Source organism: Galleria mellonella, unplaced genomic scaffold (assembly GCF_026898425.1).
Source record: "Galleria mellonella isolate WM207_F2 unplaced genomic scaffold, CSIRO_AGI_GalMel_v1 utg116, whole genome shotgun sequence".
Classification (NCBI taxonomy): domain Eukaryota; kingdom Metazoa; phylum Arthropoda; class Insecta; order Lepidoptera; family Pyralidae; genus Galleria; species Galleria mellonella.
The window spans coordinates 2,535,303-2,554,867 of NW_026441978.1; the positions used below are offsets into that span (position 1 = coordinate 2,535,303).

General features: G+C 34.8%; 1 protein-coding gene across 1 annotated transcript in view; it reads right to left on the reverse strand.

Annotated features, from left to right (window-relative positions):
* LOC113513971 (uncharacterized) overlaps positions 1 to 19,565 on the reverse strand; it is a 149,939-nt gene that overhangs the window by 16,343 nt on the left and 114,031 nt on the right. Inside the window, exons 2-6 of the mRNA XM_052894132.1 lie at positions 16,408 to 16,513; positions 13,087 to 13,198; positions 8,596 to 8,762; positions 6,937 to 7,020; positions 2,276 to 2,374 (exon numbers count right to left, since the gene is read on the reverse strand). Of these exons, the coding sequence (XP_052750092.1) occupies positions 2,276 to 2,374; positions 6,937 to 7,020; positions 8,596 to 8,762; positions 13,087 to 13,198; positions 16,408 to 16,513 (568 nt within the window). The remainder of the gene's footprint in view (positions 1 to 2,275; positions 2,375 to 6,936; positions 7,021 to 8,595; positions 8,763 to 13,086; positions 13,199 to 16,407; positions 16,514 to 19,565) is intronic.

The following is a 19,565-nucleotide window of genomic DNA, read 5'->3' on the forward strand; positions in this document are numbered from 1 at the left end:
GATGATTGGGATGAAACTTTAGTTTGTGGCGGGTTGTACGGTGGTGAAAATCAGCAGCAGGTATCAATCCGAACAATTCCTCAGAACACTCCCCATGATAAATTCGGTAGAAGATGCACAGAGACGCAACATCTCTGCGCAGTTTCAATGGGTCAAGTCGGACAGTAAGGCGTTGACTATCGATAATTCGAGCCGCCCGACTTTGAATGCGGTCTAACGGAAGGAGTTGGTACTGTGGCGCTCCTGCCCACAGGTGAGAACAGTATTCCATATGCGGCCTGACTTGGGCTTTATATAATTTCAGGCGGTGTTCTGGCATGAAATATCGTCTCACCCTATTGAGCACTCCTAACTTTTTGGAAGCTATCTTAGCCTTCTCCTCCAGATGACCGCAAAACTGGACGTCGCAAGATATATCAACGCCCAGAATTCCTAGACTTGACTTTTTATCAAGGGAAGTGCCCTGAAAGTGAGGAGATACGACAAACGGCGTCTTTTTTGCGGTAAACGCGCAGACTTGTGTCTTTTTGGGGTTAAATTGGACAAGATTTTGTTCACCCCAGATCGAAACTTGATGGAGTGAAGTTTCGATTTCAGACACAAGTCTATTCCGGTACTCATCGGTATGTGCCCGCGAGATCTTTGCATGACCGGTATATAATGTATCTCCTGTACTGTCGTCCGCATAGCAATGAATATTACTTATCTGTAACATATCATTGATATGCAGAAGAAACAGAGTCGGAGATAGGACACAGCCTTGCGGGACACCAGCATTCAAAGGTTTTAAATCAGAGCATGTACCGTCGACTACGACCTTAATGCTACGTTCCTTGAGAAAACTGGCGACCCAAATGCACAGTCTCGCAGGCAACCCAAATGAAGGTAGCTTTGAAAGCAGCGCTCTATGCCACACCCGATCAAAGGCCTTCGCAATATCCAGACTAACTGCTAAGGCCTCTCCCTTACTCTCGATTGCCACTGCCCATCGGTGTGTTAAGTAAGCTAAAAGATCACCGGCCGAACGTCCCTGTCGAAAGCCATACTGGCGATCACAGATCAGCCGGTGCTCTTCTAGGTACCGGAGCAGTTGACGGTTAATGATGGATTCCATAACCTTCGAGAATAAGGAAGTGATAGCTATGGGCCTATAGTTAGCTGGATCTGAGCGATCTCCCTTTTTAGGGATCGGATGCACCAGAGCAGTCTTCCAAAACTTTGGGACTATGCCCGATGAGTAGCTAAGCCGAAAAAGACGCGTAAGAACCGGAGCCAACTCTGGTGCGCACGTCCTAAGCACAATTGGAGGAATACCATCAGGCCCACTCGACTTATGGATTTCGAGGGAGAAAAGTGCTCTACGCACTGAGCTATGCGTGAATTTAATGTCAGGCATAGAGCTCCTACAACACGTGATGGTCGGTGGTGGTTTCTCCCCGTCATCCAATGTCGAGTTTGACGCAAAGATGGATCCAAGAAGATCGGCCTTTTCTTTAGCGTTCTGGGCCAACGAGTCATCCTCCCTGCGCAAAGGTGGAAAAGATGACTTACAGAAATTCCCTTGTGCAGCTTTGGCAAGAGACCAGAAAGCTCGAGTCCCAGAGGGCAAACTAGCCAGTCTCTTGCCAATTCTACTAATATGCTCTGACTTCGCTGTGGCTATAACTCTTTTGAAAGACCTAGAGGCAGAGTTATACTTCTTTTTAAGAGCACTGGTGTTAGGATCTCGCGACGCCACACCTTTAGCCCAGGTTAGGAAGCACTCCTGTTTCAGACGAGATAATGTTTACAATTGTACTTACATTTTTTACGATACTCAGAACGGAAAATAAGCCGACGGCTCACCTGATGGAAAGTAGTATGGTTGCCTTACGTATCTATAGGCATAGACATAAATAGTACCTTACAGTGCGTGATAACATGACATATGGTGACATCAGAGAGTGCACTGTGATACTCATGCGACACCATGATCACTATCATGCAATGCTCTGTGCTAATATGTGACGATAATATACTCGTAGAATGCATTGGCTCATGGTACCTCTCATGTGTTGCATAGAAAAAAAATCATCAACATCATCAGCCTTTACCTTTAACATCCATCCCTAGTGGGGGTTTTGCCAATAGATACCACGGTTGGCAGGCAGATTGGCAACCGCAGTTAGACTTTGGTGATGTTTTAAAAGGGAATTTGCTACTCATCCCTCGACCATAAAGTACCCTTGGTCGCCTCTTACGACACTTACGGGAAAGGAAGGGTAAAGATAAATACCTGCAATGCAGATTTCTCGGGTATACTCCAGGATAAGCAGCTGACTGTACGTAACAGGTTTGCAGTCTACAATCTCGGAAGACACGCTCGCAGTATGACCTGTAAGAAAAGGTGCATTTAATACAAAGACCATGGACTTAGAATTAGGATGCTTATTATGAATGCTTAGAATCTATCAGATTAATAAATTAAATTAATCTACCTTGCTAATTGCTACTATAATTATAAACAAAATTGGGGGGAAAGGAATTGTTAGTAATGGAGATTGAGAATTCCATTGCTAGCAATGTACCCACCCAGATCGATCTCCTCGCGGTTCCCCCTGGTAACTGGGTAATTTCTGATGAATTCATCATGATGGGCTAACTGGCCTATTTTTATTCCCATGTATCACCTTTCACTGGTGCTCCGCTAACGTATCCCATTAGCGTAGGCGGGATTACCATTCTATTTTCACCCATCAAGATAAAAAAATATCATAGACAAAATAGGCCAGCTTGTCTGACCCAAATCTTTCAAATTTTAAAAGTTTGCGTTAAACTTCCGGGTATGGAATGCTAACGCCGGATTAGCCCGATTTTCGGTAGCACATATTTGATTTTTCAATTGATTTCAAAAAGAAAGAGGTTCTCAATTCGGATGTTTTTTTTTGTTTGTTATCTCATAATTCCAAACCGTCTCCGACCAAACCAATCCCATTAGTTGTAAAGCAAATCGGTTTACAACTGAAGGAGTTATGTACTCCTTCTTTTTTAGTTAGGTTGATACCTATTAGTAGATTGAATAAGATAGTTGTTCAATCCAAATTAATCAATCCATTCAATCTAATAATACATTGGAATGAATCAAAGTGGAGACCCAAGAAGCTTCTTAGTCAATCACGAATCTGAGAAGTAGTGTTGCGTAACAATCATTGGGTGTCGATTTATCAATCGATAGTTCTATGGAGTCACTGATAAATTAATAATCGAAAAAAAACATATCGATTATCGATTAAAAAATCTTACTTATACTTAATATATAAGTAGGTAAGTTTCATGTTTGTAGTTCTTGACACCTTGACGACTCGAGCAATCGTCATAAAATTTGGTATACAAATAAAAATCCATTCAATATTGCTTTTATTTGAAATGGAGAGAACTTTGTATTTTATTCTGATCACTATGTAAAAACTATCAATCAATAAAATCAGTAACATTGAAGTAGGACTGGATACGACATATAAGTTACATATAAAATTATAGGTACGCAAAGATCAGTATCTAAAGTTGGTTAGGGGTATTAAAAAACTAGTTCATTAATATTTCTGTGCCTCTAGTGAGAAAGGATATAACTCAAGTTATAGCCTTTTCCTTTTTTAGGCTACTTTAAATAAGCAAATTTTTCTCTTTCGAATGGTATAAGAATCGTAACGATATCTTTAAAAACAATAGAGATAGTAAACATGTAAAAGGCTACAATTAACAAAATATTTGTGGTAAAAAAGTCATAATTAGAAATAAAACTACAATATTTTACAAAAATAGTGCCAAAAATGATAAGATACTTAGAACCACCCTTTAAATATGAATTTATTTTTGTGTAAAATGAATCAGTTCGATTTGAACCCTTTTACACCATTTAATAGCGATTATTTTTTTATAGCGTAAAATATTGTTTTTCTTCAATACTTCAATAAAATAGTTTTAATTCAACTTAAAACTATTTTCACATGATAATTTTAATATTTTTGTTAAGTGTGATTAGGTATAATAGAATTATTTTTAAAACTATAGGTTTTACACAAAAACCGACAATTTCATAAGAAAGAGGAGAAAAAATTACTATAAATGCAATCATTGACTTGTTCAATTAGCAAATAATAAAAGCAGTAGAATTTTTTTTCTTTATTTAAAATAGTTTTTTGGCTCTCCTGAAAAGTGACCATTTTGAATTGAACCTTTTCTCACTAGAGGCACAGATTTAACCCACAGCGCGAGAGCCAAATTAAACTTGACGGGTTGTGCAAGGGAAATCCTGTTATGACACGTGTAAAGTGAGCTTTTTCAACGTCCCAGATTACTTTTGTTTACTGCAAATCTAAAAAAAGTCGCGACAAACTTTATAAGGGATGGAGAGATAAATTTGACCGATTCCATAAAACGGGAGTAAAAAGCAGTTAGGGCCTTTCCCCGTCTTTACCAAGGAATAGAACATCATAGGCTATGAATGAATAATTAATCAATAGTTTAGATACATCCATACTCTCCATTATGGGGGAGGTCTATGTTCAGTGGACAGTTAACGGCTGACATGATGATGATGATAGATACATCAATCAAAATTTAGATTTTCAAAACTACCGATTAATCGTAAATCGATTTAGGCAACACTAGTGAGCAGAATAAAACAAATCATCTCATCGCTCGAATAAATCAGTACAAACTCGCCAATTACTTAAGGCGCTTATCCCCAAAATGTCGCCAACGTCCCAGAATCATTTTCTGGCGACCAAATGGCTAGCACTTCGAGCCGTACGTGACCGAAATGGCGAATAAATCGCGGTAAGCTATTATTGTGCTCTCTGACTTATGCGTAGTAATCAAGTAGAATTAAAGATAGGGTTAGCTGAGTAAGGGACCAATGAATCTTTGTATTATAGGTGCTTTAGATGTTACCAAAGATAGATGTGAGATTTATGGGCCTTTGTTTGTAATTTGTATATTTGCTGATATTCTGTACTAAAATGGACCAAATGTATTGGTAGGATTATTCATACAGCTAGTGAAAAAAGTACCAACCGATCTGTTTTCTAAGCTTTATTAACTTGAATTCTAACACTTTCCTAAGGTTGACTGGAAGAGAATACTTTTAGCATGAAGTCATACTAGTTCATCTATCTAAAGAATAAATATGTAAATTACAAGTACTTGTTTTATACCATTGATGTTGTAATCAAGAATACGGCCTACTTGATGGTAAGCAGTTATCGTAGCTTAAGAATACTCGCAATACGTTGCCTAATCTGAAGAAACATCATTACCCCTTTTTTTGAAGAACCCCATTCTATAATCTTTTGAAAAAACCTCAATTATAAAAATTGTCCTATGCACAAGTATAATAATATAATTTATCTATATGCCAAAGTTCATTCCAACAATAACCATTCTATCTTTCTAAACTTTCACATTAATAATGCTCATTTAAGCAAGCGAGTCACAAAATTGTATATTACATGGAACGAAACGGAATTTGTTTCATCTACCAAGAAACAAAGCGCCGACCCTAATACAAGAATATTGCATAGCATACAAATATTTTACAAAATCAAATTCCAATCTAATAGTCATATCTCCACGCTCGTTACACTCCACTGATCACTCCAAAACTCAATTCAGACAATGCCAAATAGCTTTTACGAACGATTTGCTCCAAAATGTCCATCACGTAACGGTACGTCTAACCCTCTCTTTGAAGTAGACTTGCAATTTTGCAGATAATTTAAATAAGGGGAGCTATATCCCCACCTCTGCCACCCTAGGGTCTTGTATGGCATGCTTGGGCACGTTATTCAACCTTAATATGATAGAGTTTCTGTCTTTTATCTAAAATAATATTAGGATTTTAAAGGCATCCTACTTTATTTAGTATTACTTACATATATACTATTATATATATATGACTACGAAATATGTAAAGATGTTTGGATCATCATCATTATCATGACAGTCATTAACTGTGCACTGCTGAACATAGAACTCCCCAATAAGGGCAGGTCTTGCTAGTAGTTGCTCCGCTTGGCATGCAGGTTGGTAACTGCAGTTAGGCTTTGGTGATCTTTTAAGAGGGACGCTGTTGCTCATCCTTCGACTATTAAATTCCCTTAGTCGCCTCTTATGACACCCACGAAAAAGGAAAAGATGGTCCATTCTGTTAATATAGTTGGTATTTTGTAAAATTCTATATTACTTATTATGTAGATATACTTTGTTTAATTTCGTTACCATTAACATGTGTGAGACTGTCAACATTTAATGCTGAAGTATTAGAAGCTTTAAGAAGATTTTTTTAATTACTTAATGTACAGCCTCAAAAACTTACAGTTATAGTTACAGGAAAACTTACAAAATACATAGTCAAATTACATCTGTGTTGAGCCATAAATAGTTTTCACATTTGCGTCCATTCCTATTATTTACTAAACTTTGATCTTTTAGTTACAATTCAGTGATGTCCTATCGCGTGCTAGTAAGTCCTAGGTTTAAACTTTCGCGTTGTTTAAACATATTTTAAATAAACTATCGATAAAATTTTTTTGCAGCAAAATAGTATTTATTTTTTATTTTTATTTAACTCTTTATTGCACCATAAATAAAAATATACAATGATTAGTGAATAATTCAAGTAAAATACAGTAACAAAAATACAGATTAAAATGTACACATAAAGGTACAAAAGGCGGTCTTATCGCTAGGGCAATCTCTTACAGACGACCTTTGGTTAAAGGAGAACAAATAGAAATGGGCAGATGGCAGACAGAAATAGTACCTACATACCTGCTTCTTTTATATCGTTTCGACGTGGATTGGACCACGTCGTGGTCACAACAAGACTATATATACTTATATATTTTTATACATACTGGGTTTTGGATGTAAAGAAATAACATGATTATCACTTACCCCGCTATCACTTCACCTCTTCGATTTGGGTATAATTCTGGATGTTGGCCATATCGCAAGTACACTTCGAATTGCTGTTCTGCTCTGTAAAGATATTTCTAGAGTTCATAATTATTAAAAATTATTTCAAAATATAATATAGTTCATAATTATTTGACAATGGAATAATAAAAGAATTATATACAATAAATTTATACAAAATAAATTACCTAATAATATTTTTTTTTCTGACTGTTAATGACGATAGTAAAATTATTGGATTGTAGATGCATTGGACAATGTTACTTGCTAAAAAGTCCTAAAATAGTCCACTATATTAAATGATAAGGTAAGAACAAAAAAAAAAAAGAAATTATTCTAATAAATACTACCTAAGCAGGATTATCTCTCCACTGAACTAGAATATTGTTTACTTAGTTGACAAAATGTTATATATTTGCAACTTATTTCGAAAAAAGAGGAGGATCTCAATTTGGTTGTATAATTGTTTTTGTTTGTTACCTCATAACAAAATAAAATAAATCATCATGATTTGGAAAAATCTTTTTTTGCTCCTTTTTAGTATATTTTACTGTGACAATGGATGTCAAATTATATATTTACTTGACTACTGCAGTCGTCAGTTGAATGTATATATATCCAGAGGGAGACTTTGTACAAAAGTCGATTGCTTGGGTGCCTCTGTCCCATTCGTATTTCAACCGTGAAGCAGTTGTGTTTGCATGGCTGTGTTTCGGTTTGAAGGGTGGGATATGGCGTGAGGTGGGATATGGCGTGAATTTACTGGATACAGAGGCATAACACCCGAGTCCTCAGGAATGGCAACGCATGGGGGGTATCATGGGCGAAACAGTATACTCTGTTATGTCCATGGTATTGCTCATGTCTGTAGGCGACGGTTACCACTTTCCATCAGGTGGGCTGTCAGCTTGTTTGCCATTCTAAGTTGTATAAAAAAAAATCGATTCTTAAAAATACATATGCTGCGCCTCCACGAACAAACTCCTCGAGGTTTTCATGTAACGCAGTACAAATCTCTCAACCGCATATCATCGCGCATTACCGTGCTCGGCCGCATTAGAACGCAGTGTTGATCGCAAGTTTGACCTGTACTATTTGAAAACCATAGCTGGGCATCGTTAAATAATTACTTATTTAACTTTGTTAATCATTAATCCATTATTACAAAAGTTAACTTCTTTAATCGTTAATTTCAGAAGACTTAATGGAAGTTAACGGAAATTATTAACTCGTAACAGAAATTGTATTTTATAAATCGTTGTGTTAGTAATTTAGTTATAAAAAAAATATTGGTGTAAACTATAAACAATTAAAAATTTAATAAAAAAAAAGAACGTATCATTAGTCTGTAATAATAATTAGAGATCAAATTCAGGTCAAATTCAAATAGTGCCTTCTGGAAAATAGCAATAGTAAGTACATATTTAGTTAACGATTAACAGATTTATTCAAAGTTAACGGAAGTAAATTAATCCGTTAACAATTTTTAATCTTAATTCGTCATTCGAAATGTTAACTAAAGATTAACTAATTAACAGTCTCGTACCGAGTTTTGACGAGAAACGCGAAGTTTTGCACGTGGCGGTGCGGCGCGTGTATGAAGGCTCTTAATTTCTAGTACCTGCGTGTCCTACTAACCTTGAGTCGAAACTGAAATAAGTTTGATCTGTGAAGTTGTCGGCGTGGAACACAATCTTCACGAAGTTGGTCTCCGATATGAACGTCTGAGGCTGTTCGATTTCCCCACAAAACAGACCAGGCTCCTTTCTGTTAGTGACGTCTGTCTTGGCGTTGCCATCCACGATCTAAACAATGTAGCATTTTAGTGAATAATGTTATATTTTGCGGATGTCGGTATCACTCGTTAATTAATTAGTATTATTTTGTTTAGATTCGTTACTATTAGTATGCTTGCAACTGCCAACACACGAAGATTGGGTATTATTATTATTACCAGAAGTTCGTCAACCTTCCATATAAGGCATCAATCTCCGAACGCCATTTCGACCACGCATGTTTTGCAACATTTTTTTTTCCTCTATAAAAGGTTCATATAAAAGGTTGTTGACCTTTTTTTATTAACAATAGTAGTCAATCTTCGAATTTTAATAGTCACACGCATACGAGTACTAATGGTAAACAGAATTAAACAAAATAATTCTAATCAACTAACCATCAATGTGGTATTTCTGTTATTTTCAGTATTAAGAATAACAATAGCGTTAAACTCTACCAGAACTCTTAACTTCTCTCTTAACTTTACTAGAGAGAGACTTTGTACAAAAGTCGTTTGCTTAGGTACCTCTGTCCTATTCGTGTTTCAACCGTGAAGCGGTTGTGTTTGCATGGCTGTGTTTCGGTTTGAAGGGTGGGATATGGCGTGAATTTACAGGGTACAGAGGAATAACACCTGAGTCCTCACGAATGGCAACGCATGGGGGGTATCATAGGCGAAACAGTATACTCTGTTATGTCCATGGTACTGCTCATGTCTATAGGCGACGGTTACCACTTTCCATCAGGTGGACTGTCAGCTTGTTTGCCATTCTAAGTTGTATAAAAAAAAAACTCAGCAATTATTACATGTAATGAATTTAAATATCCTAGGCCAATAATAGTTATCCATGTACATATTACTAGTGTGTACTGCAATAAGTTTACAACGACAATATTCAGAGTAAAATATTGTATAACAAAAGCAAAGAAAATGTAAAGTGTAAGAATAATTATTTGTGTGCACGTGTATGTAAGTGTATATTTGTATGAGTATGTAAACACATTTATCGTATAAATTAATATTAATTAATAAATATTAACGATTACAATTATAAAAAGCAATGATAGAAACAAAGAGCCAATTACAGATTTTCACAAGCAAATTAGTAAGCGTTCGAGTCCCTCGCAATTAGTTTCTCAATGGTGTTGGTCTTTATTAGAGTATAGAAGTTCAACTATTTGAAATAATTTTAAGCAAATTTTATTACTAATTGCATAATTTTGTTTTTAATTAAAATTATTTTAAAATTTCTACAATAATTTCAATTTAAAATTGAATTACTAATTAAATATAGGTATAAAATAAAGTAATATTGAAATACTATATAATTTACTTATGTATTAATTAATCTTTTCTCAAATGGAAATTATTTATATTGTGTCATCAAAAATAGAAACATAAATTAGTCGACACTTAACGAAAGCAATGAACAAAATCGCCTACCATGTAATTAACGTTAAAAAACGCCTCTGTCCGAATAAATTTTCCAATTAACACCCAGTGAAATTACTGTGGAATGATTTTACATTGAAATTTCATTTCAAAATCGAAAACTTTGAGGAGTACGTAAGCGTAAATAAATGATCCAATAATTAGTTCTTCAAATTGGCTGTTCTCTCGCCTCCGCACGAGTTTCCAAGTTGCATCGAGTCAAGGAAGTTCAAAAATTAATTAGTTCAATTGGTGAGCCGTTCGCTGACTCAATTAGTGTACTACTTTTGTGTACACCCACAACTGGCTTCAGTGTTAAGTCGTTACACAACCAATGAATTGCATCTGAGTATTCATATTTGAATAATGTTTTGTTGTTGTCTTCATCTAAGCACTAAATAGATTAATTAATTAATTAATTTATTTATATATTGCTCACTTCACTTACAGTTTCTCAAAAAGTGTAGTGAGCTATTTTAATAACTATTTTATTAACTGATAGTTCAATTTATAAATTAAAAAAAATTAAACAACATAGACAGCTCAGCTAAGTGTTGGCTAAGTGACAGATAGACTTTTCCCGGTTTTTTTTTTCCATTTATATATATATATATATATATATATATATATATATATATATATATATAAAAATATTAATTATTAATTTATATTTTTATGTAATTAATGTACGCATCACAAAATGAAAATTTTTGTCATTTTTTTTAGGACCGTTTTATCAGATAAATTAAACATTTTTATCAAAGGAACATTAGTAAAAAATGTCAAAAAAAATTACGACATATAAGAGAGAAGCATCAACCTTATATTAACTTCATGGATCGACGCGCCATGTTTATCAAGGGACTATTTATTTAATAAATTTAGAATTTTTCGGCCTTGGTACATTTATTTGGAGAAAATACTCATGATTCTAATGTACCATACATTAGAATATCTAATCATTCCTTGATATTATTAAAAAACTTTTTTGCAATCTATATGGAAAGATCTTACTGGGATTCACAGTAAAAAATTACAAATTTTCCTGTCATTTTCAAAACACCATTAATTCAATTTCAATCTCTAATATACGTATCCACAGTAATTTCAATCGGATAACAGTAATTCGCTCCCTTAAACCGTCAATGTTCAAAACATCTCAATTCGAAACTTTTGTATTTCTTTGTGTTGATTACCAAGCAATTCCTTTTGAGATCATCTCTCACAAAATGAAGGTACCTACCGCCTGTCTATAAAGGAATATTTTTACTCCGTGCACCTTGGGCCTTACAATTTCGTTTATTGACTTGTCCGTCTCAAAGAAAATAAATTATTTCATTGCAACGAGAATTGTTACCTTCTTAATAAATAATATACATATTACAGTTTGAATGTTTCGGCGTTATTACAATGAGGAATTTCATAATAATGAAATAAAATGAAATAACACGTGTGTTGAATATTACCATTATTTTTAAGCCTTTAACTGTCCACTGCTGAACATAAGTCTGTCCTTGGGGAGTTTAGCCAGCAGTTGTCACTCTTGGCAGGCGGATTGGCAAGCGCAGTCAGGCTTTGGAGGTATTTTAAGATTGGCACCGCTGCCCAAACCTCGCCCTCCCTTAGGCGCCTCTTACGACGCCCACGGGAAAGAGGTGGCCTATTCTATGCCGGGACCACACGGCAAATGAATCTTATGTATGTTGATTATTTGATGTAACAAAACAGCACAGTTGCGCATCAATGATTGATGATGATTGATCGTGTAAACAATTGAGAAGGTTTGGGAGATATCGGGAATATTAATCGAGTACAATATTCAACGCTCGAACATAATATGAATATTCTGTACTAAGTGTAGTATAACTGTAGGACAATAATAAAGTAGTAATAGTTAGACGACGTAAAATTATAGTTATAAAACATTACACAAAGAGATACAAGAATGGTATGCTAAAATTCAAATCACTCTTTTTCTTTTTTTAAATATACTATATGGCTTCTTTCCAGCCATGATTAATAGTTGATATGTAATTAATCTTTTTCAAGCTGTAAAACTTTTGAAAGCAACAGCTGAGTTTCTTGCCTATTTTTCTCAAATTATACACAGAATTGGGAATTATTGTTATATATTATATCAGTGGTTAATTATCCACTGCTAAACATAAGCCTAGGGAGAAAGGGTTTGTTAGAAATGGAGACTGAGAATCCCATTGCTAGCAATATACCCAAACAGGTCGACCTCCTCGCGGTGCCCCCTGGAAACTATCATGGTTAATTTCTGATGAATTCATCATGATGGGCTAACTGGCCTGTTTTCATTCTCATCTATCACCCTTTACTGGTGCTCCGCCGGCGTATACCGTAAGCGCGGGCGGAGTTACCATACCATTTTCACCCAACAAAAAAAAAAAAAACATAAGCCTTTCCTTATTGGGGTATTTTGTCAGCAGTTGAATTACTTTGCAGGTTGGGTTTTGGTGATATTTTAAGAGGAACACTGCTACTCGTCCCCCAAACATTAAGTTCACTTAGACGTCTCTATAGATATTTAAAGGAAAGGAAGGAGTAGCCTATTTTATGCCAAGACCACATGGTAATCATTAAAAATGATTAATTACAATATTCATGTTTATTTGAATGACAATATTTTTATTTTGTTTTATATTTTATTTTAATACTTATGCTTAAATTATATAGATTGTTAATACAAAAAATTAAGCTCACATATTTCCTTGATAGTTTCACATGCTACTTGTACGGAAGGCTCAAAAATTAAGAACTATTCCTTAAAATCGTCTATCTGGTGTTCCTTAGCCTTATTAAAATAGTCTTAAAGTATATAATACAATAGGTGAATGCTTTTAGTAGAAATTAACAAAAATATTACAAATTTGATTTAAATAAAATTGTTAACACACCTGCATATATCCCTTATGGCACGTAGTTCCATTTATTAACGTGCCAACTTTGAACTTTTTGAAACGGATCCTCAGGATCCAATCCTTCGGTGAACCCCGAAATGCTCTAAACCTGTGAAGAGATGACATAAATTGAATTAAATATTCTTTGTACAGGTCCATAAATAACCTGGTAAGGATAACAGTAAACAATATATCGGAAATAGTAACAATTTGACATGTTCCTATCTTTAATGTAAAACTGTGCGTTTTTCAAGGCACTTTCTTCCACGCACAACCATTCTTTGGAATCAACTTCCAGCAGCAGTATTTCCGAACCGATACAAAAACATAACCTTCAAGAAAAAAGTATATTCCTTTTTAAAAGGCCGGCAGTACACCTGCAATGCCGTAGGTGTTGTGGGTGATCATGGGCGGCGGTAGTCACTTGCCATCAGGTGAGCCGCATGCTCGTTTGCCCCCTGTGTTGTAAAAAAAAAAACTATATATGTAACCTAAATATGAAAATATGACAAAATTATGTGTCTACAAAAGATCTGTTTGTTACATTTGAAGATTTTTGTACACAGCAAAATAGGCATATCTTTTTTATGCACGCATCATTTTTAATGGCAAACGAATGGTCAGCCCACCTGATAGAAAGTGGTAACCGTCGCCTATAAATGTGACCAGTATCATAAACATAACAGAGTATACCATGTCCCCCTTGACATCATTCATTTGTTGCCATTCCGGAGAACTAAGGTCTTATGCCTCTGTACCCTGTAATCGTACATCTTTGTACAAAAGGCGATTGCTTGGGTACCTCTGTCCCATTCGTGTTTCAACCGTGAAGCAGTTGTGTTTGCATGGCTGTGTTTCAGTTTGAAGGGTGGAATATGGCGTGAATTTACTGGGTACAGAGGAATAATACCTGAGTCCTCAGGAATGGCAATGGGAGGTATCATGGGCGAAACTCCATGAAACCACTCTGTTGTCTATGGTACTGCTCATGTCTATAGGTGATGGTTACCACTTTCCATCAGGTGAGTCGTCAGCTTGTTTGCCATTCTAAGTTGTATAAAAAAAATTGTGTGACGATAGTTACTATCTAGCGTCAACAGTTTCTAAGCCATTACACACGAAGGCTTCAGACGTGGCTTACCGGATGACAGATTTACGCACCCTCCGAATCATGAAAACAAGCGACAATTATTTTTCTTTGACTTCAAAAAAGAGGAGATACTCAATTCAGTGGTATTATTTTCATGTTTGTTAACTTGTTAACTTCTTTAGTTGTAAACCGATTTGAAAAATTATTTTTTTTATCTGAAAGGATATTGGTTCCATAGAAATGTTATCAAATACAGTTAATTAGTTTACTTTCTAAATCAAAGTGATTGATTTAGCCACGATTAGGGTCAGTTTTTTGGAATGCGTAGAATACAACCTAAATAATCCAGACATGAATTTGAAAAATCTGAGATTTATTCTAAGATTCTACTTTGGTTTTTGGAATCTCAACCAAGCATCATCCAACTGAGCTCTCATCGCAAATGTAGATATAAATAATACTCCATAGGAATTGTAATTGTTATGTTTACATCGAATGTCTCTCTTCGACGTGTTAAGAATGTGATATCGTGTATTCGGGCTTTGAGTTTGAATGGTAAATGGCGGGCAATTGTTATGTCAGACACTTGACCTGAATAGCTATGCGGGGTCTAATAACTCGATCGATATCTAGAGCGTGATTCGAGCAATTTGAGTCGGAGGGCCTAAATGTAATTTATGACTATCACAAATGCCTTAGCCGCAGATAAGTGAAGCTTATTTTGATGGTGTAATAATGGTTTTCTCGAGATGAACCCGGCGCGTCTTTAAGGATTTGAAAATGGTGATTTTATGGTAATATAATTCTGTTTTTATTGCCAAAAGGGAGTTTATATAAAAGTCCTCTGCATGGGTGTCTCTGATGCTCTATTTATGGCTGTATTTTGGCTTAAAGTGATATAGCAATGACATAACTGGATATGGTGGCATAACATCATAGTTGGGGAAGGGAGGAGGAATTGTTAGTAATGTAGACTATCTGTCCTATTACTACCAATATACCCTATCAGGTCAACCTCCACGCTTTCCATGGAAACCTTTGTGCCTTTTCATCCTCACCTATAATCTCTCCCTGGTGCCGTCGAGGTTACCATTTAACTCATCATCATCATATCAGCCACTAACTGTCCATTGCTGAACACAGGCGTCTCCCGTACGGGGTTTTGCCAGTAGTTGCTACGCTTGGCAGGTAAATTGGCAACCGTAGTTAGGCTTTGGTGATCGTTAAAAAGGAACGCTCCTGCCCATCCCTCGATCATTACGTTACCTTAGTCACCTCTTACAACACTCAAGGGAAAGACGACACACGGCAAACCATAGTTCTTTGGAGTGTTGTCAAGGGCATCATAGAATACATTGTGATGATCACGGTGGTCATGTCTGTACGAGACGGTCATACTTTCTATCAGGTGGTCTGTCAGTTGTTTGCCATTATTAGCTATAAAAAGAAATATTGTGGATACAATTCTTCACTAATCAATCACTCTAGATTCTAAGTGATTGGGATTGAGAAAGGATTTGGGATTATTGAGCGGGCGAGTGATAGAGGGCATTATATAAATCTATAGGCGAGAAGTAAATTGAACAGGGCTGTCAAAGGTGCCATGTCAAATTTATAACAACTGTTTGTGTAATCTAATTACCGTATATAATGTAACTAGCTGACTCGGCAAACGTTGTTTTACCATATTTATACATTATTTCGAGAATTGTATATGAAAATTTATCCTATTGCAATTATTATATTCGATTGCTATCTTGTAACCCTATTGCGGCATATAAAAATCGCGATTAAAAAACAGGGGTTGATCGTAACAGCGTGAAAATTGGAATTTGTATGTATTTTTCAATGCTAAGTCATAATAAAATAAAAATGACACAAAAATAAAAATAAAATATTTAGAGGTGGGTCACCCTTATCATTGAGGGGTAGGAAAAATAGATGTTGGCCGATTCTCAGACCTACCCGATATGCACACAAAATTTCATAAAAATCGGTAAAACCGTTTCGGAGGAGTTTGGTAACAAACACCGCGACACGAGAATTTTATATATTAGATGTAATGTAATTATATGATGTAATATCTATTGAATCACTCTATTTATTAAAAGAAACCGCATCAAAATCCGTTGCGTCGTTTTAAAGATCTAAGCATACATAAGAAGAGACAGACAAAAATCTACTCTGTTTTATACTATGTAGTGATGACAAGGGTATAACATACATACCTATATGTACATGTAAGTGGTCTGCCGAAGTTCTCAGGAGTGACTGGCGGCGAGGAGACATCATCATAAATACCAACTGTCTTGTTGCACTGCTCCTGTTTTGAATCTGTAACAATAGACGTTGTATTAATTTGTGATTCAGTTATGTAAATGTAGGCACGAGTTAGGGGTAATATTCTTAACTGACTGCTAAATAAAGGAGGGTAATGCTTTTCAAGTGTATGTATACCAAATCAGTCGTTAACTGTCCACTGCTAAATATAGGCTTCATCATAAGCGGGGTTTTGTGAGTAGTTGCCACGCTTGGCAGGCGGGTTGGCAATCGCAGTTAAACTGGTGATGTTTTAAGAAGAACGCTACTGCCCATCCCTCAAATATAAATTTCCCTTAATGGTTTCTTAAAACACCCACGGGAAAGAAAGGGGTGGCTCATTCTATACCGGGACCACAGGTTCGGTATTCTGTATGTACATATATGTTAGTTTTTTTTTTGTAGCTAAAACGTTTTCTATAAAGCACATTCTTGGTGTATGTATACTAAAACCAAAAACTTGTGTAATGCGAATAAAACTATATAAATAATAATTTTTCAAGAAAAAGTTTAAATAACATTTTCTGTCCCTTGAGTAGCAATCTTTATTTTTCATTTTTCTAATTTCACTGACAAATCTTAAAATCGTCAAATTAAATGTAGGTAGTATATTGATTTGTTGTATAACATATATATGGATGTATATACATATAATATGTAGTAACAATGTTTATACATATTTTAATAGTAAATAAATGCATCGCCTACTTAATTTTCTATTTGCCTCATGGTCGACTTGTAGAGAACGCCATTAGGTGTTAAGTTCGCTATATGTACACATACTTACATATAAAATTGTGTATTGAAAGTCAAAAACTTTCAGATTGTATTTATATATCGTCATAGTCGTAGAATACTGACGGATCTTTATATGTAATCTTGTCAGATCCGTCAGTATTCTACGACTATGACGATATGTAAGAAGTAGTGGGTAAAAGCTAGTAAATAAATAAATATTCCAGTCTCTGTTAAATTTAATTGCATTATATACTTTCCTCATATATTATTATTAGGGCAAACAAACTTTTGGAATTTAACCTTCGTACTTTTTCCGTCGTAAATCAAAGCGTCCAACTTTCTCTAACAAGTCTTATTTTCTCATAGATAACTTTGGCTAATGCTTTTTTCATGTCAGTGTTTTCCAACTATCACAACTTTATAACATGTTTAAAATATTGGAAATGCTTTTTTTTACTGATAATGTATTAAACACTAGCTTCTTCCTCCGACTTAGATACATAGATAGATAGATTGTGTATATATTATGTATGTATGTATGTATATATGTTTGTATATGATAATATCTATATAATAGTGCGCCACCTATCCTTTGTGTTTTTCTCAATGTCCTCTACCCAAAGGTTGTCTGGAAGAGATTACTTAGCGATAAGGCCGCCTTTTGTATCACTTCTCATTAATATTTACTGTATATATTTCATATGTATTAGTTTATCCATATATATTAAAAGTAATGTTTATGTATTATATGTGCATTTCTTATGTGTATATTATATTTATATTGTGTATTGCCTTAATGTGTTACTATAATTATGTCACATATTTTTCACCACATCTGCTCTTCATACGTTTTCTGTTTTTACCCAAAAGTTAGCTGGTAGAGAATGGCATATGGCATTAAGCTCGCTATTTGTACAGAATTTTATTGTGCAATAAAGAATAAATAAATAAATATTAAGTATATGCAACAATATTTCCAAGTGTATTTTGCAATATGTTCATATATGCAATATGTATTACAAGTCAACGTGGCACAGTCCAGGTTTCCGTGACATAGAGCCATGAGCGACCGTCGCGGTGGTAACTGGAAAGTTATTATGCCGTATTACAAGAGTTACAACCACTTGTCAGCTCTGCTATTTCCGTTATACGAGAATTTATTTTGTTGTTTTAAAAAGTAAACTCAGAAACTACGCGGAAGGTGTACAGCCCTTGGAATACTTTTTACTATTCTTTTAATGGTTCTGATGGTAACTGACTACCGCCGGGGGGAAGGGACTGTTAGTAATGGAGACTGAGAATCCCATTGCTAGCAATATACCCAACCAGGTTAGCGCAGGCGGGGTTACCATACCATTTTCACTCATAAAAAAAAACTGACTACTGCCGTCCATGATTACCCACAACACAATTATAATTTCTTTATTTGAATTGAATTGATATTTCATCCATTCATTTCATAATGAGCTATGCACATAAAAATTATAGATAAGTTCATTCAAAGTCTCTTAGGAATTAAGCCGTAGAAATTTCTAGCATTCCCAGCATGGTAAACAAGAAACAGAGTATAATGATATCAGGTTGCGTGCGAGAACAAGATTATCTTTCTATTACAGTTGGTTTCGAACTTTGACGAAGTTTTGTTTTTTGGTAATATACTTTCTGTTGGGGAACGAACTTGTACAATAATAAATACACAAAGAATTTCTACCTATGCATACATGTATGAAGTAAAAGAGGAAAATAATAATCCGATATATAGCATTAATATTCATGATGCTGATATTTCTTGATTCAATAAGAATTCTTATCATTTAGTATAAATTTGCATAAAAAATATTTCGAATATTTTAGAATCAAACGAAAAAGGAACTTGATGTTTATATATTTAATTTAGAAGCATAATTAATAAACAGTATATAGAAAATACAATTATCAGCACATAGAACTAATTCAATATTTTTTTTACCTTAAAACATTTTTTAATGTCTTCAATGATCAATTACTGAATAAAGTAATCCACAAAACAATATTCTTAATAATTAATTAATTGATCTCCTTTTTTAAATAAAAATTTTTGGGGTCAGAATCAAAATTCTAGTCATTATTCTTTATTTTGCAGAGAAAAAAAAAAATAGTTGATAGACAAATAAGAGATAAGCAGGTCCCTACTACAATAGAGACCTTTCGAGATTATAAAAAGAGTTTATTGCAATAAATCTTCTATGTGGTAATGGAGTAAAAATAAAGTGTCACCAGTATACTTTATCTCAAGGATATCATAAGAAGACAAAGTATATACACTGGTAGTGCAAATACAGTAGCAAGA